This window comes from Stegastes partitus, unplaced genomic scaffold (genome assembly GCF_000690725.1).
Source record: "Stegastes partitus isolate 25-593 unplaced genomic scaffold, Stegastes_partitus-1.0.2 Scaffold1070, whole genome shotgun sequence".
In the NCBI taxonomy this organism is placed as follows: Eukaryota; Metazoa; Chordata; class Actinopteri; family Pomacentridae; genus Stegastes; species Stegastes partitus.
In genome coordinates, this window is record NW_007578801.1 from 247,917 (window position 1) to 274,534 (window position 26,618).

The 26,618-nt window shown below is 40.2% G+C and overlaps 1 protein-coding gene across 1 annotated transcript; it reads right to left on the reverse strand.

Annotated features, from left to right (window-relative positions):
- Window positions 1-1,639: 1,639 nt before the first annotated feature.
- Window positions 1,640-26,612, reverse strand: LOC103367609 (collagen alpha-3(VI) chain; the record flags this gene model as incomplete). Its single annotated transcript, XM_008295691.1, has 40 exons — window positions 1,640-2,532; window positions 4,211-4,396; window positions 5,301-5,360; window positions 7,003-7,188; window positions 8,396-8,470; window positions 9,519-9,779; window positions 11,664-11,719; window positions 11,809-11,911; window positions 12,059-12,760; window positions 13,051-13,153; window positions 13,280-13,773; window positions 13,880-13,891; window positions 14,016-14,052; window positions 14,671-14,703; window positions 15,009-15,071; window positions 15,386-15,448; window positions 15,585-15,620; window positions 15,844-15,894; window positions 16,312-16,374; window positions 16,685-16,747; window positions 16,829-16,891; window positions 17,158-17,220; window positions 17,321-17,356; window positions 17,447-17,500; window positions 17,653-17,718; window positions 18,137-18,199; window positions 18,304-18,357; window positions 18,540-18,584; window positions 18,677-18,703; window positions 18,813-18,884; window positions 19,063-19,116; window positions 19,235-19,327; window positions 19,417-19,562; window positions 19,672-19,750; window positions 20,215-20,549; window positions 20,706-21,317; window positions 21,432-22,025; window positions 22,241-22,864; window positions 23,022-23,633; window positions 26,570-26,612. Coding segments are annotated over 40 exons (6,423 nt in total), but the record flags the coding sequence as incomplete, so codon positions are not given.
- Between the last annotated feature and the right edge of the window lie 6 nt (window positions 26,613-26,618).

The following is a 26,618-nucleotide window of genomic DNA, read 5'->3' on the forward strand; positions in this document are numbered from 1 at the left end:
TAAAGTGCTTTCTAGAAAGTTTAGTCCTACATATGAAGATACAGGGTGGGGTGATCATGGCTCCAGTGGTAAAGGGGGTTGGCAGAGCGTCCTCGGGGAAGATACTGAACCTCAAGAAGCTCCTGATGGCAGGTCTGTGTTGGTAAATGAGAAACACCTTATGAAGTGTGTTGTACAACCTCGCTAAGGTTAAAAGATCCTGTATAGATGCAGATAAGTTCATGGAATTTGTTGTTTGAAGTGATAAATGTTAGAGATTTATTCCCCTAAGACCGACGCTATTTCTGAAACTTTCCACATGGAAAAAAAAAAAAACATACCCAAATATATAACAGCTCCAGAGCTAAAAGTCTAAAATAAACAAGTTTGGACTCGAAGAGACTCTTTGAAATATGTACTGAATATTAAACAGCTTGTTGTGTTGCAGTATGGTCCTGATGGTAAGAGTCAACATAGAAAATTAAACCTAACAACAGTAGCACATTTTCCTGAGAAAATTCAAACTATATCACCTCACTTAACAAAACCAACACTTCCAGTTGCCCAGTCCCTCCTGCAGCAAAACACCCCCACAACATGATGCTACCACCCCCGTGCTTCACAGTAGGGATGGTGTTCTCAGGCTTCAAGCTTCCCCCTTTTCCCTCCAAACGTAATGATGGTCATTAAGGCCAAACAGTTCAGTTTTAGTTTCATCAGACCACAGGACATGTCTCCACAAATGAAGGTCTTTGTCCCTGTGTGCATTTGCAAACTGTAATCTGGCATTTTTTATGTTGCTCTTGAAGTCTTCTTCCTCTCTGAGTAGCCTTTCAGCCCATATCGGTCCAGGACTGGTTTCACTGTGGATAATGACTCTCTTACCAGCTTCAGCAGCATCTTCACAAGGTCTTTAGCTTTTGTTCTGGGGTTGATTCGCACATTTCACACCAAAACGCTTCATCTCTGGGACACAGAACTCGTCTCCTTCCTGGCTGAACATTCCCATGATGTTTATACTTGCATATAAATGTTTGAACAGATGAACGTGGAACCTTCAGGCATCTATAAATTGAACCCAAGGATGAACCAGACTTGTGGAGGTCCACAATTCTCTTCCTGATATCTTGGCTGATATCTTTAGATTTTCCATGTTGTCACACAAGAGAGCAGTGTGTTTGAGGTGTGCCTCCAATTAACTCAAATGTTTCAATTAACCTATCAAGAGCTTCCCAAGCCATGACATCATCATCTGGGCTTTCCCAGATAGTTTGAAGGCATAGCAATCTTAGTGTATGTAAACTTCTGACTTTGAAGAAAGTAATACAAAAAAATTTTTAAAAAATCTCCTTCTCTCATTATTCTGGCGTTTAGCAAATAGAAATAATTTTGGTAATCCTAACTGACCTAAAACAGGAAAAGTTTGGTCTGATTTAATGTCAGACAGTGAGAAATAAAAAAGGTTATGTGTCTTTTTATACCGTGTATGTAAACTTTTGTTGTCAACTGTACATGAAAGTTGACTTTATAGAAACCTGTCTTCAGGTTTAACATTCTCCCACCGCTTCTTCAGCTCTAACTTGTAAATGACATCAGATGTGAATCTCTGCAGCTCTTTCTGGTGTCCAGCGATTTAATTCAAAAACAAGAAAGAAATGAATCAGTTGCTCATGTTTATTAGAAAGTCTAATTCATTTTTATTTCCCTGTTACCCAGATGAAACACAAATTTCAGCAATCCCAAATGAAACAAAACAAAAAAAATAAAAACAGCTTGACAAGTACATTCCTTTTCTTAACAGCTGGAAATTGTGTGTTCGAGGCAATGGGTCCAGAAGTGCACTTAACATTACATTAATGTTTGCATCCGAGCAGTTGGTCGCTGTCATTTAAATACACACACTGCTGTACGTGACCTGCGTAAACATTGCTGTGGATTCTGTGACGGTGAAATAGTGAAGTGATGATTCCACAGGGATCAAGTGAGTTTGAAAACACTATAAGCCAATGTTGCTATGTGAACGTGGAATGTTCAAAACAAAAAAAAAAAAAACACATATGTATAAAAAAAAAAAGATTACTGCATTGAGTAATGCCGGTCCTGCATGTACTGATTTAATACTAATCTCCGTCCAAGATATTCATATATGTTTCTTGTTTAATTAAAAAAAAACAACTGCATTTTAAAAAATATGAAAATTCATATGATGTCATTGTTCCAGAAAAGATGACTTTACAAAAACTGAATGCACTTATAACAGCTCCATCTGTCAAACAAACTTACTACGTAGCACCAGTAGGTTAAAACAAATCATGCAGCAAATCGTGTTGCCTTTCTTTCTTGTTGTTAAAAAGACTACTTCAAGAATGTTGGGGATAAAGTTCATGTTTGTGGAATCCAGTGCAGCCACCGTTGCTTTGGTATTGCATCCTTACAGTATGGCCATTTTGGATGGTTCTCCTCAGCATCCCCTACACAGAGGTAAAAGCTGGCCATGTCTGTCACTTTTGTCCTATGTTCTTATTGAAGCAATGACTCCTTGGTTGACCGGTGCTGGGGATAAATGGAGAAGAAAAGACGTGGTTAGCCCCTTTTTTTTTTTAGTTTACACATGACAAGTAACTCTTCAGTGTTGCAAACTTGAACCTTTTCTTTTATCTTTGGAGTCAATTTGACCCCATTCAATGTTTAACGTCTCTAAATACGCCATTGACATCATCTTTTCAGTTTTATTCTATTTACACATGAACTTGGGTAACAGTTTTACTTGTGATCATTTTCTGGAGGTTTAATTTGCTGGACTCAAATTGAACCCAAGGATAAAAGATGTCAGTAAATGTGAAGCTAACAGGAGGGTTAAATATTGTCTGATGCATAATGGCACCAGGCCAGTTTATTGTTTGTACAGTCGTCCTCAAATGTACTCATGCCCTCCCATGAAAGATGGAAAAAAAACTGTCTGTCTGGGAAAGTTTTGTTGTTTTCTTTTTTAAATATTTTTAAAATTATTCTTTTCAACCACCATTCAAAAGCAACACCTTCTTTCACTAAATTATAATTTAGCAAATTTTTATTTATTATTACTTTTTCAGTTTCTAGTTATTTGAGTGACTATTGTGATTTTTTGTCTTTCTTTAATGAACGGGTATGAATACATTTGAGGACGACTGTATGTCTTTAAACCAATCACAGTCGTACCGGGCAGCAAAGCAATCAGTGTCCTGTCTAAATAGTTAGAGAGGGAATTGTTTGGTGGAACATCTGCATGCAGAGAGATCAGCGCTGTCATTGAAATTGATAATTTACTGAAAAACTAGCAAGTGTTGCATGATCTACAGAGGTCCGTTAAGATCCCCTCATTCTTTCTACCGCCATTGATACTCAGTGGAAGCAAAAAGTGTACACTGTATGCTGTTCATCTATTTTCTTCGTCAGAATTTGCAGAACAGCTAGACCCAGTTTTTGAAGAGCTTTATACAACGTTTTGTGCACGTGGAGTTGTGCTCGGAAACATTTGTGATCATTAATCGTTGGAATTTCTCTTTAAGGATATCCTACAAAAACTCTGTAATTACAATATGTAAGCAGATGAATGACGACACACATTCGTACCAAATGATCTGAGAAAATGCATGGAAGTGTAGTGTATCCACTGACAAATACTTTGTCATAGCAACTTCTGTATTTCAAAATGAGCGTCTCATAATTAGAAAACCATTTTTATTCTTTTGCGATTACTAGATGCTAAACTCATTATTACAAAATCTATATAATCTAGTAGTGAAGCTATATGAGCTGATTTTGTGGAAGCCTGGTCGGTTCAGACAAGTTTAACCATCAGCATGTAAAAAAAAACAAAAAAAACAACCTGGAAATTGTGATCAGTCCAGCTGCAGCCTGTGACAAGTTATCACTAGATTACATTACTTCAGAAACAACTTTATTCCAAGTTTCTTTGCCTCAGCAAACAGGGAAATGGTTCCCAATGCCAGGCTACTGGGTTGGGAGAACACAAATCTGATTCTGTAAAAGGCTAGATTAGGATTTCATAACTCTAGAACTCTGGCTGCGAATAAATTTAAAGAAGATCATCTGAGACGTTCAAGATTCTTCACGACGGGTTTCCAGCAGTTATTGGAACTCCTGCAGCAACACCATTCAGCTGCTTCCCTTTATTTGGCAGTTACCTGTGCATTAAAAAAAATACTAATAATAGGAACAAGACATGTACCTGGTTTTCCACAAGCTGTCACACACTGCTCATGCGTGTCGAAGCGATTCTGGTTTCCACCGCAGCCTCCATACCAGAAGCGAGTGCAGCTCTTGCTGGGGGTGTCATAGTGCCACTTCAGGACAAATTTGGCGCAGGTACCTTCTTCTTTAGGAAGCTGGCAAATGTCCACAGCTGTGGAGGCCGCTGGAGAGGAAATAACAAAGAATAATAATCAATGGAAAAAAAAACATGCAATTAGAGGGTAATTACACTTTGTGTATTACATTAGCATGTGGCGTGATCAGCAGTAAATCTATCATTACCATTATAAATAATGACTCGTGATGAAGAAATGATGATTTTTGCCGTTGACCTGTTTGTGTTGTGGGGAAAAATCCCTACAATGGAATTAATCATTTCAAGGATAAAAGCCAAATCGCTTCCAGCACAACAGACTTTTTCCACAATCATGAGACGCAGCACATTTGGTTCGAAGTAGATTTTGTATAGCTACAAGTATCTCGAGACAATTTACGCCAGCGCTGACGAGCTACTGACAAATTGAACTTGCTTTGCGCGAGGACGGCTGCCAAGAAAACAATGAAGCAGTGAACAAGGCTTTCCATTCATTTTCTCCGCGGTTATGACTTGGCTCGCCACTGCGACAAAAGCACAACCTTCTCAGTTTTCCTTTGCTTGGCTTTTTGACTTGTTCCGTCAGTCATTTAGACCATCTGAGGGAGAACAGAGGAGGCGGGCGCGTTTGCAGTGGAACACAAAGGAGTTGTTGTTTTCTAAAATGCAGTTTGTGGAAATTGAATTATGTAATATGATGAAATATTCAAGACCGGTGACATGATGTCCGCCCGTGTGCCCGAAATGAATGTTGGTTTAAATGGTTTGATTGAAATCACATTTTGATGTGAGTTTTGCTTGTTTAAAAGTAGATCAAAAGGAGAGTGCTTTTCCTTCCTCTCTGACGGTTTTCATAGAGAACACGTGCACCCACATTTAAGTCAGTTATATCCTGTAACATAACTTGCTCACAGAAAAGTACTCGTGCTATTTAAAGGCTTCGTATTATCAGTGAGTGTGTGTCGGATCTCACCGGGAGCCGGGAGGATCTCCACCTGTTCAACCTGTTGCACCTTTGGCTGAGGCTCTGGCACTGTAGAAACAAAATACACACATTTTCATCTTGAAGCAGCACATCTGCAGTTGTTCAACAAGGAGGATTTTTATGGCAGGTTGATTTTCTTTTACTACTTATCATATGAGCATTTTATCCACATTTTGTCCAATGCCAAGTTAATCAGAACCCAATTAGTGGCAGTTTATATGTCAATTTTACTCTTAGCCTTAGATGCTCTTTCACATAAATAACAAAGCCAACAGCTGTATTTTGTCGGTTGAAGTGACGACTGTTGCTGGATTTAGTCGGCTGTAACTAGCGAGTGAAAGATAAAACTTAGTGAATTAGTCCAAAGCTCAATTTACAGTAAATATTTTTAATTGATTTGTTTAAGAATCTCATAAAAAAGCTCTCATACATTATGTTCAGTTAAAAGACCAAAGGAGAAAAAAGCTGCATAACCAAGGATAGAGGAGTTTGCAAGGTAGAGTTAATTAGCCCTAATATTACAGTACAGTGTTTTAAATAAGAATGTCCCATTAGAATATTTGAAAATAAAACTACACAGGCAACACAGGAATTCTTTTTAAAACTATTTTTCACTTAGCGGGATTGATTTGCCCTCTTACATGGTATGAAATATCTAAAAACGTCCTTTCTGAGCAGAAATCCACATTTGACATTTGAGTTGTAAAGTGTTTTTTCTGGTAATTTTATTATTTTTGCGATATAATGTGTATATTCCCAAACAACCTCACTTGCTAAATGGTTATCGACAGAAACGCTGATGTGAGCACTGCCTACCTGCAATGTTCTCACAACCTCAGTCCTTGATTATAGTTTGGGCTGTTTTAACATGTTAATAAAATCAAAGACAGGCCTGGATATCCTCGGTCATTCCTCCCGACAGCAATAAGACTTTTTAATGCGTCAATCTAAGCATATTATCATTTGCACATTTCAGTATCTCTCTCATGTATTCTTATAAGTTTGTTGACTTTTTCTGTATTATATTTCCTACATCCATCCATCCATTATCTATACACCGCTTATTCCTCACTAGGGTCATGGGGGGCTGGAGCTTATCCCAGCTGACTCAGGGTGAAGACAGGAGACACTCTGAACAGGTCACCAGTCTATCACAGGGCTACACTTAGAGACAGACAACCAAGCACACTCACATTCACACCTACGGACAATTTAGAATCACCAATGAACCTCAACATGTTTTTGGACTGTGTGGGAGGAAGCCGGAGAACCCGGAGAGAACCCACGCTGCACGGGGAGTACATGGAGACTCCACACAGAAAGATCCCGAGTGTCCTCATCAGGAGGCAAACCGGTGACCTTCTTGCTACGAGGCAACAGTGCTAACCACCGAGCCACCTTGCAGTCCATATTTTCTAGATTTTTGTCTTGTTTTTTTTAACTTTATTTATACCCTTCCCTAATATTCTGTGTTGCCTTTTTGCTTTGTTGAATATTGCTGCTGTAACAACTGAATTTCCCTCTGGGATAAATAAAGTCAGTCTAATATAGCTGCTAATACTGATCACTGGGGGCACAGTTTAGCAAACAGTCCATTTTTTTATCTCGAGTTGAAACGCATAATATGCTGCATTAAACCAGGCACTGGCAAATCCCCGCAGACATCCTGGCAGCAGCAAGGACCACTTACCTGACCTCATGCAGTTTTTCAAGCAGAGGGCCTCAGTCTCGAACCTATTCTCATTGCCTCCACAACCTCCATACCAGAACTGTGTACAGAACCCGTTCTTTCTGTCAAAGAACCACTTAGCCTGATAGTCTTTGCACGGTATTCCAGGGTCATAGTCAAGTGAGCATGGGTCTGCAAATTCATTAACTAGAACATGCAAAAAAAAAAACGAACAACAAACAAACAACAAAAAAAACAAAAACATGAACAACAGCAGTGGTGGAGGACAGACAGGGAGAGAGGATGAGTTTGGGTTAGGATTAAGTGTTCAACTACATAGCAGATAGTGTGCTGTTAAAAAGTTGCAGGTCATAAAATCATATGAGAAGTTTAGGGGTGTTTACCAAATGAGTCTTTCTACTGACAGAGGAAAAGAAACAGCATTCAACATGACACTACGTTCTATAAAGGGTGACTGCATTACTAGGATTGTTTTTGCATTTACATTAAAAGTTGTCAGTGGAATAAAAGAGGATTAATTCCAGGTTTTCGCAGGTGAAGTGTGAAAAGTTAGTTCTAACTACAATTACTGGTAAATGTTAGTTAATTTTAGTTAACTAAGATGTGCATGACCGTGTGGTCCGGGCTAGCTTTATGTCACCAGAAACACTTCTTCGTAGCCAATTATGACAAAAATCATCTTGCATTTTCAGTTAATTCCTTTCCAGAACAGTGCTGTGTAAACTGCAGAGCCCTTCTGGCTTACGCTACGATAGCACAGCACTCATTGCCTTCTTTCAAAATGAGGGCAGAGTTGTTATTTTCAAAATCATAAGTGAATGACAGCAGGGCAGTTGGAGAAGCCTGGCTCTTCAAAAGGTGAATTTATGACGAGTAAAGACACTCTCATGTTTCACTTGTACTTTACATTGCGAGGCTTCAGTAAGAAGCAGCAGCTGTAAGGCGTCATCATCTTCACTGCTTCTATTTTCTAACTAAATAAAATGTTCCCTAAAGTCCCACATATTTCAGCCCCAACTGACACGTTTGTCACAACACGTTCTGGAAAAGATTTAATCTACAAACCAAGACATCAAGAGAGATGTAGATTTCGCAAGTTGTCCTGAATGGCCTACAGTGTAGTTTGGCTTGTACCCATAACTTAATTAATTGCACATTTGTGTAGTAGTCCTCAGAGCACTGGAGCCGAGCACATTCGGTTGTTTGAGTTGAAGCTTCAGGTTTTATTTGTATGACTTGGAACCTGAGCCAAACATACAATACTACACGAGCTAGCTCAAGGACAAAACATTGTTAGAACTTCTTGGTTACCTGTCCAGTGTACTGCTGTTCCAATACGTGAATGCAGGATGAGGTCAGAAGAAATGTTAATAAAAGTTGCCCAGTCACTTACCAGTTTCTGGTTTGTCCAGTGGTGTGGTATTTACAGTACTGCTGTCTTGGCTGACTGGCTTGTGCTCTGCTGCTTCTGTGAAGTGAAACAAGCAGTCAAAGGGAGAAAATAGTGAGCCACTTGATATTTTGATTTAATTTTTCTTTAAAAGGGCCTATACAGATTTGTCACAAGAAAGGAAAATGAAAACAATAATTTGAAATGTAAATGTATCTGATATTGTCACTCTCTATTCTGAAATTTATCTAAACCTGTTTTTACCAAAATCTCTTATTTACAAAAATAGTCAGATCCTTTACTGTGGCGCTCCCAGTTGTGATCATGTCCACCCTGTGTGCTTTAATTGTCACTAGCATGTGTCTACACCATAAGCCCACCTGTGTAAACTGAGCTGATCTGGATTGAGTTTAGCGAGGCACATACTTGTGTACATAATGCCTCACATTTCTTATTGCATGGCAGATCTAGACCTCCATAACAAAACTGTGGTGAAGCATAGATCAGAGCAAGAGTATAAAATCATTTCCACTGGTGTCGTGGCCTCAGTAACTGTGGAATGGAAAAAAAACAGAACCACCACTGCTCTTAAAATGCACATGGTGGCCCGCTTAGAGTTTGTAAAACTGCATTTAGCAGATTCTGAGAGCAACAACATGTCTGGTAAACAGAAGGCACGACTAATCAGCTGCCAATATAATCTCTACAATGAAGCATGGCAGTGGCAGCATCATGCTATGGTAACACTTTTAAGCAACAGGGAGGACTGGTCAGAACTCAGCAAAGGATAAAAGCAGCCACATAAAGAGAGGTCCTTTAAGAAAGCCTGCCAGAGCAATGGTGCCCCTTTCAGCAGCCTGCAGAGACTTAACCAAGAAGCCTAAAAGCTGTAACACCTGCCAAACTGGCTTCTCCCAAAAAAATGAAAGAAGGATCTGAACATTTTGCAAAGGAGACACTTCAATTCTGAATTTACATGTTTGCAATTTGTCATTATAGATTATTAAATGTCAACTAATGGGCAAAATTTTAGCAATTTATAATTAAACCTACAACACGTACTCTGCAAACAAAAGCAAAGTGGTCTAAAAGATTCTAGAGCAGCTGTCGGTGTCGATAGACTTACTGGTAGTGATGATGCCCTTGCGGGTTGAGACAATTTGACCTTCTGATGTGTAAGCAGTCACCACAGCATGATACGTTTGAGAGCTTTCCAAGTTGTCCACAGAAAGCTCTGTGCCTGACACGTTGGTCTTCAGCACCAACACATGGTCGTGCAGTCGCGTCACGGCTACCTCAAAGTAGACAAAGAGCTTGGGGTCTGGGCTGCTCCAACGCAATTTCAAGCTGCTGGAGGTGACATTGGAGACGTGTAGCTCCTCTGAGTCTGAAGGGTGAAGACATAAAGGTGTCAAAAAAAGTGCAGTAAAATCACAGAAGACAAGAGCTGTTTTGGAAGAGTGTAAGAAATAATGTGTCCAGCCATATATTTAGGGTTTGTATCAGTGTTAATTTTGACAAGAATTTTTAATTTAATTTTAGTCTTAGACACTCACTAAAGACAGTCACATTTTAGTCTCTTAGTTTTATTTTGTTTTAGTTAAAATTTAGTCTGGGATAATCAGTTTTAGTCTCATTTTAGTCTTTTTAAGTATTTTGACAGTTTTGTTATACTGTAATAGATTTTGCAAAAGGATGTTTGTCATGTTTGTCCATTGTAAGCATATCTATAACTATGTTTAAGCATCTAAACCAGTGGTTCTCAAATGCTTTCTGTCAGGCCCACCTTCGGAGGACAAAAATCTTTTTCAGTTGTAGCACTGGTGCCACCCACTTTCTACATTGGTCGCACCAGCTAATGATCTGGTCGCCCCACTCCCTTACTTTGGTTCAGCATTGCCCCAGCTATTAATCCACCATGCATGATGATGAATAGCTGTTTTTGCATAACTTAGTTATAACTTAGATTTTCAGTGATACAAAACTTGACATTTGTAAAATGTTTTAATCCTAAAATATATGTATGTTGTCAACAATCCTCATCTAATATCACTCATTAACACAGACTAAACAATTGCTGAAAGTGCCCATGGGTAGATGGTACATTTTACCGATGTTCCCTGAACGCCTCACATGCTGCTCCGATAGATGCTACATTTTACAGATGTTCCCTGAACGCCTCACATGCTGCTCCGGTAGATGCTAGCAGGTGTCTGCAGAGCAGCTCCTCTGACAGGTGAGCGACCAAATACAAAGCGCGTTCTACACAAATTTGCCCACAATGAAAAGTTTTCTATGAGCAGAGTTTTTAAATTATTATTATTATTTTTTTATTTAGTTTTATGAACGGACTTTTCTACGAGCTGAGCGCCTTTTAAATGTGCGTACTACTGTCCATCATGTTTATAGAAAAACTATGCTCGCAGTTAAAATGTACAGCCGTGGAGGCGCCACACAGTTTGACAAACACTGACTGCACAGAGCAGGGGTGTCAAACTCTGGCCAAATTTGGCCCGCTTTGTAATTATATTTGGCCGCGAGACAATACCAAATGACTACTACAGCTGACCCCGGTATTATACTGTACAGCGCACTCACCGCTAATACTACAAATCCCATAATGCCCTGTTGTTGTTTTGGCGCGTCAATCAGGACAGGACCCAGAAACTCCCTCTCCTCTGTGACAGTAAGCATAGCAACTTCACACTACAACTGTCACTGTGCCATTGATGTGTTTTTTTATTTATAATTTGATTTTGCATGTCTCCACTATTAAGTTATATACAATGTATGGTAATAAGCGCTGCTTGTTCCATATTCAATGTTAAAGCAAAATTAGTTTCAGTCCTTATTAAAAGGTTCATTTGTTCAATGTTGGCCCGTGACTTTGTTCAGGTTTTAAATTTTGGCCCACTGTGTTTTTGAGATTGACACCCCTGGCACAGAGGATGGTTGTAATCCAGACTGTCAGACCAGCGTCATCTTTTTCGTCACGTCTTTACTCGTTCTTGTCACAAATTAGTCGCGGAAAAAAAGGGTCGTCAACGAAAAGTTTTAAGTTGTCGTTGACCAAATGAACACTGGTTTGTATATCTATAGTAAAGGACAGAATGAATCTGAAAGAAACGTGAACAATGCATACTGGTTGCTACCTGACTTGTTGGCTGTACTATGCATGACTCACAGTGAAGCAAAAGGCAATAACCAGTCCAAACAACAGTTTAAGCTGCAGAAGAAGCTGAAGCTTATTTCAGTACATCCACACTCTTACCTTTGTGCTTTCTTTGATGAACTGCTTGCTGAATTTCATGATGTTTCTGATGCTTCCTGTAAATTGTGAACAAAATCATGAATGTTTCTAAGAAATGAACAATAAACCAGTCTTAAAAAAAGAATTAATCAATCACACAACTTACTCCTGCTGCTGTGATGATGTGAAGGGGTTTTTTAGTGGCTGGTCACTCTGGAACCACTTGCAGTTTTTGGAGACTTCAGGTGACATGTAGAAAGCATTTTCAACTGAAAAGCAAAGTAACACAAAACACAGCAGCAAGTGACTTTGTTAGACTGACGCAATTATTGGCATTAATTCTAAAATATTACATATTGAAGAACACAAAGGGATTACAAATCGATGACTGGAACTGATATCTATCGTGAACTTACTGCTGATGTACTTTGGCAGCAGCTGGCCAAAGGTCTGGATGTGTTTGTCGTAAAAGTGTGAGATGCTGTCCAGCCGCTTCATGAAGACATCCGAAGGCTCGCTGACCATACGTGACAAGACGCGAGCATCCGCTGCACTCAGAGTTTCACCCACAGCAAAAATGACCACGAAGTAGCCTCTGCATTTGACCTCGGTGGCAATACGAACAAGTTGCTCCTCTTCTTCTTCCACACTTCCCGTCACAAAGAGCATGAGCACCTTCTTGTCACGTTGCAGAGGCGCTTTCTCGAACACCTGCTCCACTGTTGACTCGATAGCTGCTCCCAGCGCGCGGCCGCCCTCCAATTGCGGCGTCTTCTCCAGGAGGAATTTGACAATGTCCTGAGATGAGTGGTGCTCAGTCAGGCCGATGTCCACGTGGATAGGAGAGCCGGTCTTGTTGTAGATGAACTCGTAAGGTGCTTGTTGGATCACAGACACTCTCGCGTGGTGAACGGAAGATGAGGGATTTGAAGACACGTGAAGCCGATCCACCATGTGAGCTATGTAGCGTTTGATCTCAGCAAAGACTGTTGGGTAGGTAGACTCAGAGCTGTCCATGACGAAAGCCATGTCAATGTCCACGTCTGAGGTGGAAGACCGTCTGTCTCGGGTGCCCGATGGGGGGATGTAGTCACATATTTGGTCTGGAGAGCAGATATCTAAAAAAGAAATCATTATCATTACTACATCATTTTGAAAAATGCTTCAAAACTATGATTAGAGTCAAGTTTTTTTTGTTTGTTTGTTTGTTTCCAATGCAGCACATCTGAAGTCATGCTTAAAAAATAAATACAGGACAAATAATGCAAAAATCCCCAAGTTTCTTAACAGAAAACAAATCATCTCAAAAAAAGAAAATTTTTTTTTTTTTCGTATCTCTGAGACAACAAATCTGGATAACACTCAACAAAACAAAAACAATATCAATGTACACAAACAAATCTGTTACCTAGGCAGACATGGCAGTTCATAACTTTTTGGAGGACTGAGTTGTACTGTGAACTTCCAGGGTTGGGCATGACGATTACTTGGGCCAGTACTGTGTTATTGACCTGGTGTGAAAGAAGAAGGAAAAAAATGTTGAAAATACAACGTATGTTTTTCACTGAAGGCGTGAACTACGCCTGTCCTATAAAGATGAAGTTTTACTTTTAGGCATCAGTCGGCTTTTGTTCTACCTGCACTGCTCTGCTGAGTGCTCTGTCGTCACGGTTGACCAGCAACAGAGTGGCGATTCCAGCGTCATGGAGGCGGAGAGCTGCGTTAGTAATTCCTTGCGCCTGACCGACTTGATCACCGACAAAGAAGACGGCCACCTTCCTCATAAGGAAACCACTACGCACTCTCTTGAAGGTGTTCTGGGCCACAAAGCTCATGGCTGTTTCCAAGTTGCGTGGCTTTCTTGTCTGTGGGATCTGCAGACCTTCAATGCGCTCCACCAGGGCACGTTTCTTCATTGCATCTGCGAAGCGGACCTCGGTGGTCACTTCATTGTTGTACAAGGTCAAAGCAACACGAGCTCCTCTTGGACAGTTGCTCTCTGCGATGGTTATGTCTTTGACTAGGCGCAGGACGGTGTCACGCATGCTGTTGAAGGCTGGACGGCCCAGGCCCTGAGAGACGTCCAGGGCAAAGGCCAACTCAGTGGGGTACAGGGGGCATTCCTGCTGACCTAATGGTGTGCACATAGAAGATTTGGTTCTTTATACAGTAGTGGATACAGTACATACACAGTAACTCAAGAGGTATTGTTCAATGAAAGCTATTTTGGTACTTACCATAGCAGCAAGCTGGTAAAGAAAATAAAACAAAACATGGTAAGATATTTTTGTAGCATGGAATACATGGACATTATTACTTTTAAAAATCATTAAACGACATTGAAAGATATTCAAAGATATTATTTATACTTACGGCAGTTTTCTCTGATCTTCTTGACCAGGTCACATTGCTGAGGGGACAACAAGACATTAAACTTTTATACCCTGTTGATGTGTCCATATTATGTTTTTTATAGTGGAGGATATATCATGAGCAAAATAGGTAGTCAACACCATGGCTGAACATTTCCATCTTGAAACTTAAGCATACTGATGACAATCTTAAATGCAGTGTAATCCAATCCTTGGTTGGGGCTTAGTCTGTCAGTATTCAGTATTTGTTTCTGGTTTGAACATGCATGGCTGAATTACTCCAGTATTACAACTTGCTGTTGTGTAGTGTTGAGAAGTTTTACAGTGTTTGAGCAGAGCTGTAGCTGTAGCTTGGACTGCAGCAAGCGAGGAGAGGTGGGTGACGATAGAGGCAGGGCACCAATTTGCATAATCGTTGTTGGCCCATAGTAAGGGGGCAAATGTGTATAGTTTGATAGAACATATTTTAAGGCATGAAGGAATTAATTTCATAGAAAAAAACCCCATCCACATTTGCACTTCTTATCATCACAGATGAGGTTTTAAGGGTTTAATCAATGGCAGTAGTGGGACTCTAAGAAATCATATTGAGACATCAGTGAAATTAGTTTTGCTCTATCATTCAGTACAACTTATTCCAATAAATGTACACGTACCACGACGCCTGGTCCCCTCGGTCCTTTCAAACCCTGTGGCACAAAAACAGTTGCATTAACAGCTGACAATGGATGGAGGAACATCCTGCCCGACAAAACATTAGATTTTGTAATTCTTATCCTACACAACAAAGGTATTTTCTGAGAACCTGTGACAAATTTAATGATCATGCAGTTTGCAGTCACAAAAGTTTCAAATCCATAACGAGACACAAGCAACAGACCAGTCAAGACACTATATAATGTAAATCATAATTACATTTTCTGCTGTGGTGGCACCATGTCATTGAGATTACATTTAAAGAACTTGTAAACAAAGTATAGAATTTTGTGCTTACGTATGGTCCAGGGTATCCAACTTCTCCCTTCTGTCCGGGTGTACCGATACTCCCAGAGACACCCTGGAAAGAATTATCAGTGAGCTGAAGGAATTCACTTTGAAAGCAATTCAGCTGTCAGTAGTTTGAAACAGAGCTCTCTCTTCAAAGACTGAAATACACTAATGTGCATGCAACTCATTCACTGCCAAGAATGCATGCTATATGTTTGAACCAAAACTTCAAAAAACAGGCCTCTCGTGTATCACACCAAACATATGTGTGCAGCAAAGTTCTGGAACAAGCTGTGTTTTCTCAGCATTTGCAGTGTGAAATCATGTGGCATATTATGTGCACGTAGCAAGTTTACTTAATCAAAATGCAGACTTAAAACTTACTCTCTGTCCACGATTTCCTCTGGGTCCAGGGCCGCCCTGGGTGCCAGGATCCCCACCTGCTCCCTGAGATTATAGAAGAGATGGAAATGCAAATGACCATCATCAAAAGGTAGGCCCTAATCACCTGAGTGTTTACCTCAATCCTCTATTTTGCAAACCCTGGATAAAATTTCACTTCAAGGTTTGTGTTTTCCATTACCTTGGGTCCTGGGAATCCTGGGAAACCCTCATCACCCTGAAAAGAAACATTTACGTACACTTTAGGTATTATTTGGTTCATAACTATCACAATGTATTAGTGGTTTACTAATAAATCATCATGAAATGCATCAGAGCCATCCCCCTCTTTATAGCTTCACTCAATATTACACAAGGAGTGAGTGCAGGAAAAGACTTTGATGTCTTTAATTAAGACACACTTTAAGTTTACCACATACAAGACATCAAAAATCACTTGCCTTTCTTCCTTTAGGTCCTAAAACACCGAACCCATCTCTACCGTCTTCACCCTAAAAGGAAGAAAAGAAAAAAGTGCTTTTTGCCTTTTTCCCAACAAACATTATATACGCTGTTACTGTATAGTACCAGTCAAACACACAAAATAAGAAAACCCTCAACAGAACCGTCAGTACCCTGATTAAAAACACACCGCATACTTCCTTAGATATAAAATCCACAGTGACATAAATCATAACAAGGGTTGAAAGAAATTGCTTCTCAGACTTGCAGCCCAATTTTAGTAGCAGGTTCTGCTGCCAAGACGGTGTTTCCCAATTATTCAATAGTCATCTAAGCAGCCTGATTACAGCATGTAAGTCTGATATTTTTACTTGTGAAGTGTTTATTTTGTTCATTTTCCAACAGTCTTACGTAGAGTGATGATGCAAATAAGATGATAATAAAAAAGGATGTTGTTTCATTCTTACTGGCTCTCCACGGGGTCCAAGGGATCCAACAACACCCTTAGGTCCTGGGTCTCCTGGCTCACCCTGCAATGGCACAGAGATAAACAGATACAGAGAATGAGACAAGGACAGAACTAGTTTAAGATTTAAAGAGAATGTGAAAGCTTTAAAATAAGAGTGAAATACATCCTTCAGCTGTTAGGTCAGATTTAATTAGGCTCATATGAATTCTTTGCAGCAGGGACCTAATGTTTTCTTACAGTACTTTCCTGTTTGCTCAAATAGATTACACATGTGTGTCCAGTAATGCGAGAGAGCCTGGCTTAGGCCATTGTGTTTTGAAATGAAACAAGCCTGTTATGGAAGCCACACCAAATTACACTCCATTCAGTACCTTGCGACCAAGAGCTCCTCTTCTACCCTTCTCGCCAGCAGGGCCAGGGCTTCCTCCGGGACCCTAGAAAATAAAACATTGATATATTAGAGTTAAATTTAAGATGTCTTAAGATAGAAAACTTCAGCTATTAGCTTCACTTACCCTAGGTCCAGGGTTCCCATCTTCTCCTCTTGGTCCTGGTGCACCATTTGGTCCAGGTGGACCCTTGAAAAAGACAAGCCAGACGTCCATCATGCACCATTTTTTTTTTTCACTTATTAGAGCTGGATTGCCAGCCCATGCAATAGGAATGAAGTCACTTGAATGGATATATAAATACTGCAGTGACAATCCAGTCAAAAATAATTTGTCATGTAACAACTGCAGCCAAGAAAACTATTAAAAGTCCTATGACGGCATTTGCTATGAGACGTGTTTTGGCAAGTGTGCTTGTAAAGTGAATAATCTGCCAAATATTGTGAAGAACTTACTCGAGATCCTCCCACACCAGACTCTCCCTGCACACCATCACCTCCTGGCCTTCCGGGATTTCCCTTTAATGCCATGCAAGCAACAAAATGTTAATAATTTCCATTATACGACTTATTCCAGTCAGTTATAAATACTAAAAATTAACACCAGAAAGGGACTTACAGCCTGTCCAGGTGGGCCTCTTCTGCCATCGGCTCCCTAATGAAATAATAGTAGGAAAAGGAGTTGGTTAACAAAAAGCAAGTAAGCATTTGGATAATACAGGGATCACATGGCAGTGATGTTTACCCTTCTTCCGACTTCACCAGGGCCTCCCTGCTTTCCATCATTTCCAGGCTCTCCCTGTAATTTCAGGATAGATACACCAATGAAACACCAGTTAAACAAACACATACACAAAGAAACAGCAACATCAAACCTCTAAAAGAATAACGTGTGTGCAGCAGTAAGTTTTTTTTTGTTATAGCAAAAGAATGAGTTTAGGGTGACATTACCGCTGGTCCAGCATCACCAGGATCTCCTTTTGGCCCTGCTCGATTGTTATCTTGTCCACTGGTTCCCTATTAAACAGATATCACTCACTCAATTTCTGGTACATTCAAACACCCCAAAACACAACTGCCTAAGAAAGTTAAACTAGAACATGTTCCTCTTGAAACACTGATTGCCTGAGAGACTGGCTGAGGGAGAGATGTAAACAGTCACATGATAAACAATCAAATACAACAATTTTTAGTGCTGACCGCTGCTGAGAGTCTTGCTTAAGGGGTTAAGAACAGTGACCCTTGAGAAATAAATTAATGTAACTTAATGACTCAGTGTGATCTGGTCTGGAAATACAATTAATTCAATAATTGCACTATCTTCCCTGACTTTCACTACATTACTTTCAAAGCAAATTGACAAACACAATTTCACTGTATAACTACAAAGTGAATTATGACAAATGGCACGATGACCAGTTTATGTAATACTAACAGGGTCGCCTCTGATTCCCATGTCTCCTATGTCTCCTGCTTGTCCTTTGGCACCTTTAGGACCCTAAAAGCAAACAACAGCAAATAAAAACATTTAACAACACTGACCATTTATGAGTTTTTTAAAAAATGGGCAACAAAACACCAAAATAGCACTCAGTGACTCACTCTTCTGCCAGGGCTTCCTCTGTCTCCTGGGGGCCCAGCCACTCCACTTTTGCCCTGAAAACATGTCAAAGATGTCAGTTGAAGCCCACAATCAACAGAAAGCAAAGCAGACTCACATTTGTAGGAGTCATTTGTCAGACAGCTACAGATATGAAGTGATCATTATGATCCTGTATGATGTGTTGCATATGCAACACGTGGACTGAATGACAAAATCAAATACAAGATACACTTACCTCTTCTCCATTGATGCCATCAAGCCCGATTTCTCCAAATTCACCCTACAACAAGGTAGTATTTGGTTAGGTCATTTTTAGTTAGCCTTTTTCCAACAGCTTTGTCTATTTAAAAAAAAAAAAAAAAAAGCACTTACCTTTTCTCCTGAGTAACCTCGAGAGCCCTGAAAAGAAGAAGCAAAGTGTTACACCATTGTACTGTATAAATACAAAAAAACAATATAGTTTTACAACAAAGAGGTTGAATAACAAAGTTAATATCAAAGTCTTTACCTTGACACCTCTCTGTCCAGGACATCCCTGGAAACCCTGAGTTCCATTCACACCAGGAGGACCTCTCTCTCCCTGTAATTGCAGAATAAAGATGATAAAATACATTAACAAAATACAAAAAGGATGAAATCGGAATGGAGAACACAAAGTGATGGGAAACTAAAAGCATTTGATCAAAAACTTGACATCAGGACAGTTTACAGCAAGATCAACACTAAAGGCACAGACATAACAAGACAGTCAAACTTACAGGTCCACCCTCATCCCCAGGATGTCCTTGGCTTCCTGGTGATCCTGGACTACCCTGAAAGACAAAATGACAAAATGTTAGCTTGTACTAAAAAATATATATATTAAAAAAAAATAAAAGTAAATAAAGGGCATAGGTGCGGAAATGTTTTTGAGAGTCTTTGAAAAGACACCTTAGACCCTGGCTGTCCAACTGCTCCTCTGTCTCCTCTGGTGCCGGTGCATTTACATGGCACTGCACAGCACTCCCTTTCCGCAATATTGTCCTGTGCAGCAAAATAAAGCACAAGTCAAGTAATTTATGGAAAAGATTATTTACATATTTTTATTTTTGATATGACTCTTTAGCACTCACCAGTTCTTCCAAAAGCTCGTAGTCCAAGTCCATGATATTGAGTCGTAAGGGTCTGGTGTACCTGAAGCCACGGCCAAATTCTAGCAGCAAAGCGTCTTCAAATTTGGGTACCCGCTCCAGTCCAACCAAGATGAAAGCATTCACTCCTGTTTAGCAAGAGTTTGATAAGTATATTTATCTTCAGTAACTACCTCAGAATGCTGCATTGTTTTAGTTTCTCAGATGTTTAAGGATCGTGTTACGTCATCTTTTTACCTGAGAGCCGAAGTTCCTCAACTCGCCTTTTCATTTCAGCATACGGGGCATCAAGACCATCAGTCAAATGAATGACAACCTTAATTGGTCAAGGCGAAAAAAACAATTTAGTTTTACACTTTGTATCATTTTCCTGGGTTTCACTGGTAAGTTTAAACCCAGGGTGTCCCAATCAAGTTTTTAAGGCCCTGTCTGATTTTACCTTTATTTTTTAACTAAATGCTGATTAAAATATATATCTGACACCTTGAGCTGTAGAAGACAAAAATTGCCACATTATGTTTCCAAATACTGAGGGTTCACTAGTTAAGAGATTAGCTCAAATGTTGATATATAAATGAAATATTAATTGAATAATGCAATTTCTGAAATTGACAAGACATGCTGCAGAGAAGTGTCACTCTGGTGGAACTACAGAATCAAATCAATCAAGCAAAATTTAGATCAGCATAGCAGACATTAAAACATGCCTAGAACAGTCATGGCTACGATTTTTAGGGTTGGTTTTGGACATCTCTAATTCAAACTGTTTTAGTAACCAACCTTGACAGTGCCGTCCTGTCGTATTTTGAATCTGTTGTTGTAAGCTGAGATGGTCTTGCCGTTAAGGACAAAGGGACCTCGACTCCGCAGGGCTCTGAAAGCCTCAAACAGCTCATCAGCATTGTCTGTGAAGTCTAGCTGGACAGGCTCAGATGCAGAATCCATGGCCAGCATGCCCACTTGGATAGAAGGAATCTGTCCAGCTGAGCAACTGATAGGTGCCATTTTGGAAATCCTGCGCAGAATGGCGCCCATCTTGCTCTGGAGGTTGGTCTGAGCACTGAAGATGTTCTGGGCAGACACATCAAAGCCTACCAACACCTCTATGTTGCAGGCTGTAAAACAGAGCATTACTTTGCTTTAGCCATTTTTTGTTGAAGCACAGAAAGCATCTTAAAGCTTTAACATCTGATTTCTTGTAGCAACTTAAACATGAAAGAGTTTAGCTATAAAGTCTATTAACAACAAAAGAACAATACTATTGGTCTTACTTTTAGGCCCGTCTACCACACCAACACACAGCTTTCCCTTAACTTCATCATCCAAAGTCTCTAGGATTTGTTCATTGAGCTCTGAAAGTTCCTGAAAGGTGCTTGCTCGAGCCACGGTGGAGGGTTCGCTTGCCAGGTTTTCCAACTCATCCTGAATGTTCCCCACTCCCACAGCAAAGATTCTCACACCTTTACTCTTCAAACCAAGGGCTGCTGTTTTGCTGTCATCACCTGAGCGTCCTCCAGTGATAGCAATAAGGATCTGAGGAGTGCCCTCATCAATCCTACTGCCTCTACCTTTGGTGAAGTGAACATCTTGAGCATGGCGAATGGCTGCACCGGTGTTGATTCTACGTCCACCTTTGTACTCAACTCGGCCAATGGCATTTAGAATGTCTTGCCTGTCCTTGTAGGTGTTGAGGTAAAAGGCGTCAGTCACATCTGTAGCATAATGTGCCAGACCAATCCGTAGGTCATCTCTATCAGTATAGAACAAATCAATTAGGTTGTTGATAAATGACATCACTTCGTTAAAGTTGTCCCGACCCAAATTAATGGAGCCATCCACCAAAAACACTATGTCAGCCTTTTTAGGTGGAGGCAGGCCATCAGCTGTAAGAAGAGAGAAAAAGTTTTGTTTAAATATGTATCTGCATTGAGAAAGACGTTAGAACCAAAACATGTGTAAATTATCTGAGGTATGTGGAAATGTTTGCTTTAACTTACTGGGTGGGTCAAAAGTTGGTGGGTCAATGATGGACCCTCTCAACCTGGCAATAAACCTGTCCTTTATAGCTGGGAGGCCAGGGAAGGTAGGAACCGGAATTACATCCTCTGAAGTGGTACTTATTTGGCTTAACTGTCTTGTGTCAGCCCCACCAGCTCCAATACCGATGCAGTTCACCCGAGAGCCCTTCAGCAGTGGTCCATAGATGGAAACATCTTGGGTAGAGCGTCCACCTGTGAGAACTACAAGATGCTGGGAGGCCTCCGATGGACGAACTCCGGCAGTAAGTTTCAACTCATTCTGTATGACGTACTCAATGGCATTCGCCAGTTCTGATGACCGTCCACCCATCTGACGAAGTCTTTTGATGGCAGAGATAACAGCTGGCTTGTTGTTGTGTGAGTTGAGTGAGAACTCTGTTTTAACTCTGTCAGCGTACTGGACAACGGCCACACGCACTTGATCAGGCTGCACATCAAGTTGTTGGACAATGTTGAGGATGAAATCACGGATATGAGCAATCCCAGCAGGACCTGTAGTGTCTGAGCCATCAATAAGAAAGATAATGTCCTTTCTCCCAAGGTCCAGGTTTGCTGAAAAGTAAGCACAACAAGGAGAAAAAGAAACACACTTTGTTGAGAAATATATTGTAAAAATAATATAGCCATAAGATTTTTTTTTTTTCATTCTACAACTGTAGCAGCAACAAGTAAATGTTGAAACGCACATAATGAAAATTATTCAGTAATTGCTTTTAGCAGTTTGAACTTGAACGTAGTGTAAATATTAAATATATAACATGTCTTACCGAGGTCCACTACAGGAGGAACATAACTACTGACGATATCGGCCGTGGACATTGTTGTGACTGAATCGATGATCTGTGACTCCACTCTTGGAAGCTGTTGGAAACTGTCAACTGTATATGCAAGCTCTGGCTTGAGAGAAATCTGTCTCAATTCGTCTGAGTCTGCATTCCGTGAACCAATGGCAAGAGGTGCAACCTGGCTTCTCTTGAGTTGTTCAGCTGGCGCGGACACATCATCTGCGGACTTGCCACCTGTAACTAGAATGAGGAACTGAGGCACACCCTCCTCAATGCGGCTTCCTGCTGCCCTCTGGTAGATGTTTCTGCCAACAAACTCAATTGCCTGACCCGTGTTTAAGCGATTACCGCCTTTGCTTCGAAGTCTCATCACAGCCTGGCGTACCTCATTTTTGCTGGACAGTTCATTTAGAAGAAATTCTGTCTTTGGTTCATCACTGTACTGCACCACTGAAACTCGGACCTTGTCCAATCCAATATCCAGCTTCTCCACAACTCTTCTTATCATGTCACGGATGGAAGGGAACTCGCTGCGCACCGCGGTCGTGCCATCAATTAGAAATACGACATCCCTCTTTTCTCCTCCTGCAGGTACTGGTGTGATTACTGTTCAAAAGAATACAAGCACAGTCACAAGGTGTGATTATTGTTACTTAAGACAAAGTTCCTATACATATACAAGACATACAGTATGACTGAGAAAGTTGAATGAATACTATAAAAATAAATATTTCTTTGTCAAAATTTAATTAAATCAATTAACCGTCATAAGTCGGGAACTCCGGACGCATCCTGGCGATGTCATCATCTGACAGCTCAGTGAGAGTGTTGATTAAGTTTTCTTGGACTGTGTACAAGCCAGGGAGGTCATCTACAGTGAAGGCAAAGTTGGACACATATGACACCACCCGCAGCTCTGTGGGGTTAACATCCCTTGTCCCAATGCTGAAAGGAAGAACTCTAGATTGTTTGAGGGAAGACGCTGCACGATTGACATCATCTGTAGAAGGGCCACTGGACACGGCAATCACAAACTGCGGTACGCCCTCTTGCTTTCTGCTACCCCGTGCTGCTGTCAGTACATCCTGACTGACAAATTGCAATGCTTGACCCAGGTTACGTTGTCTACCTCCTCGATGGCTCATTTCCCTGATCCCATTCAAAACTCCTTCTTTAGTTGTATGCGTGTTCAGGTACATGTCAGCCTGAGCAAAGTCACCATACTGGACCACACCAATCCGGATTTTGTTCTCCCCCACATTGAGACTCTCCACGACCCGGCGGATGAACTCCTGGATGATAGCAAATTCCCGTCCAACACCATCGGATCCATCAACGAGGAAAACAACATCCTTCCGGGGGCCCTGGGACTCAGCTGAAAGAGAAAGAGAAAGAGACGGGGAAATTATGTTCTGCCTTAGAAGTGATCAAAATATTCAAATAAAGCATAAAGGAAATGTACACATGCAATTACACATCATTGTGTAATACATAGCCTTTATAGCATTGCCTCTCAAAACAAGGCACGTCTGTCCGCAAACAAATAAAATAAAAATAAAATAAGGGAAGAAGGGACTTTTTCTATTGTTCCTTCTTTCAAAAAAAGAACCTCCATGCTCCCTTCCTGAGATCCATCAGTATAACTTGCTTCAGGACTTTAAATACAAACTGAGACATCTCAGTCCGAATGAGTCAGTTAAGCCTCATACTTATGTTAGTACATGTTTGTCCTGCTGACATGGTTACTATAAACACAGTTAAAAAAAACAAAAAAACAATCTCTTTCACAAGTTTTTTTTTTTTTGTTGCTCCTCAAGCAAATGAATGTTCAAGCTGTGTGCCTATCTCTCGCTGTCTCTTTTTTCCTCACTTGCTCTACCTATTTCCTTCTCCCTGTCCTCTCCTCACTCAGGTTTCTTTATGTTTGGCCATTGGCCGTCCTGGGAATTCTTTCTGTTCCCCGGCTGTCAGCATTTCATTCCAGATGTTTTGGATTTGGATTCTGCTTCTTTTCTTTTCTTTTCTTTTCTCTCTTGCTCTGTCTATCTTCTCTGTATCTCTATCCTCTATGTTCTGTGTATTTGTTTCCTCGTTTGCATATGTATGAATGTTGTGCTCGAGTTTTGCCTTTCGTGTAGTCTGCCCACTCTTTGTGGTGAAGAGAAGGCTGTGTGGCTCAGGTCCAATCCGTTTGATTTGGTCATAAGCATGCATTAAAACATGTTTTAAAGCTATGAACTGTTTCAAAAAGAATTATTTTAATATTTGTTTCATTTTATGTTTTTATGTTAGTTGCTCTCTTTTTAGTGTTGCATGTTTATTTTCGATTGGTGCACAATGTGTTCCGCTTTCATGTTTTGGATGTCAGAGGTGGCATCGTAACATCAAGTGTAAGTCTTGTTCATATAGTTATAATATTCTCATTATTTTAATGATTGTGCTTTTTTTCTGGACTAAAGCTTTTTTGGCCCATTATGAATGCTTGTCATGTAGTGCATCTTTCAGAAACGAAATTATCTTAAAAAAAAAAAAATTAAAAGATTCCAAATACTACCTTAATGATGAAGGTGAGCCTGTCATTGACAGACAATTGCATAAATGCAACCTAGTTCGCAACAATCTGGAATTAGTGTGGAAAATGAACCTCTGTTGTACAAACATGACAGAAAATTATATCAAAAGAGAGAACATGGTTAGGATGAAAAAGAATATTGATAAGGTGAATGAAATGAAAAAGAAAGTTTAATCACTTTGCAGTGGAAAGAATGGGACAAGGTTTCCTGGTGTCCTTTTGTGAGATAAGCATTGATGTTTCCTTTGTTTCAGCAACATTCATGACTATCACTAGAATCAAGAATGTCCTTGTTTGAAGAGTCTTGATATGCAAACTCACTTATCATCGATGAGTTCTCACTTGCAAACCCACAAGTAGCAACCACATTACAATACATTTCTAATTTAAAATGAAAAAAGTGGCAAAGCCATAAATAAATGTTGTGGTACAAATACTGTAAGTATCATAGTCTTATTTAAAGATTCGAAATAGGATATGACTTTTAGGTTGAAAGAGGTTACATCACAAACACAATGACAGTAATTAGCCTGCAGAGTCTGTGTTACGTCCCCGAGTGGCGTGTGCCTTCCTTCCCTATAGTGAACCCTTCCTCATCTTCATGTGAGTGAAGATGATTGGTTTTGTGGGCTCCTGATCAGGACTGGTTCATGTGCATTCTCCACATTCTGTTTACCATCTTGGCTGATTGGCCTGGAGCTTCAGTCCTGTACTCTAGCCCTCATTTATCTCCATATTTATCCTTTCGACTGATGGGACCGCTGTCGTATCCCGTGTTCCAGTCAAGCTGCAGCAGTCGCTACACCTGTGTATCTGAACTGCCAGTGTGAGCAGCTGTGATTTAATGTGAAGAGCTCACCTCTGTACCTCTTGCTGTCTTTGTCTTGTCTTTCTCAATCTGAAAAACTTGGTAGTAGCTTTGTGTTTCTCTGTATCTGCTACAAGGCGGTTACTCGTCGTATTTTGTGTATTCTGTGATCATGTGATCACTTACTGGTGGTTACTCAGTCTGTTGTGTATTCTGTGGCTGCTTGACAGTGGTTACTTGTGAATCATAATATTGTGATTTCTTGTTCTGATACACTTCCCCAACTACCTGACATCTAAACCAAGCACATTTTATTTTACAAACGGGTACACTATCGGCAGTTGTTCTTTGTTATTACGTAGAATGAGTAGAGAGTTTAGTTGTTTTATTTTGTAATTTACTGAACAAGGGGAAAACTGTTATTCCCCTTTCAATCTAGTTTCACTGATTTATTAAGTCCAAAAAGCCCTGTTTTCTTACCGATTTTCCTTCCGTTAGCTGTTAAAAATGCTACTGAGCAATGAATGATTTTACTAGACAGAAAACAACTGGATTTATATGGCTTCTCCGAACACTAGCAGACCTAGGGTGTACCAGTGTGGTACCTTTTAGAAATGTTATCTATTTCATCTATAATAACTGCCATGGCATGTAAGTTTGTTGATTTTACAACGATGTAAAATGTGAAGGAACTTCAAGTTGATGTTATGAATGAAAACACTATCAAATTACAAACATCTTTGGGTTGATTTAGTGGGAGTGCTAAAAAAAAAAAAGGTGGGAAAAAAATACGTAGATTTGTAACTGTGCTCTGTATGAGTGAAAGACGTTATTTTCCTTGTGTATTAAAGAAAATGTATGTGTTATGGTACAATGGGGAAGGAAGAGTTCAAGTGGAAGATTGGAAAGAAAGAGGGAATGGTTAACATACCAAGGAGATTTGGTAGTTGAGGAGTGACATCAACAAGCAAATATTCTAT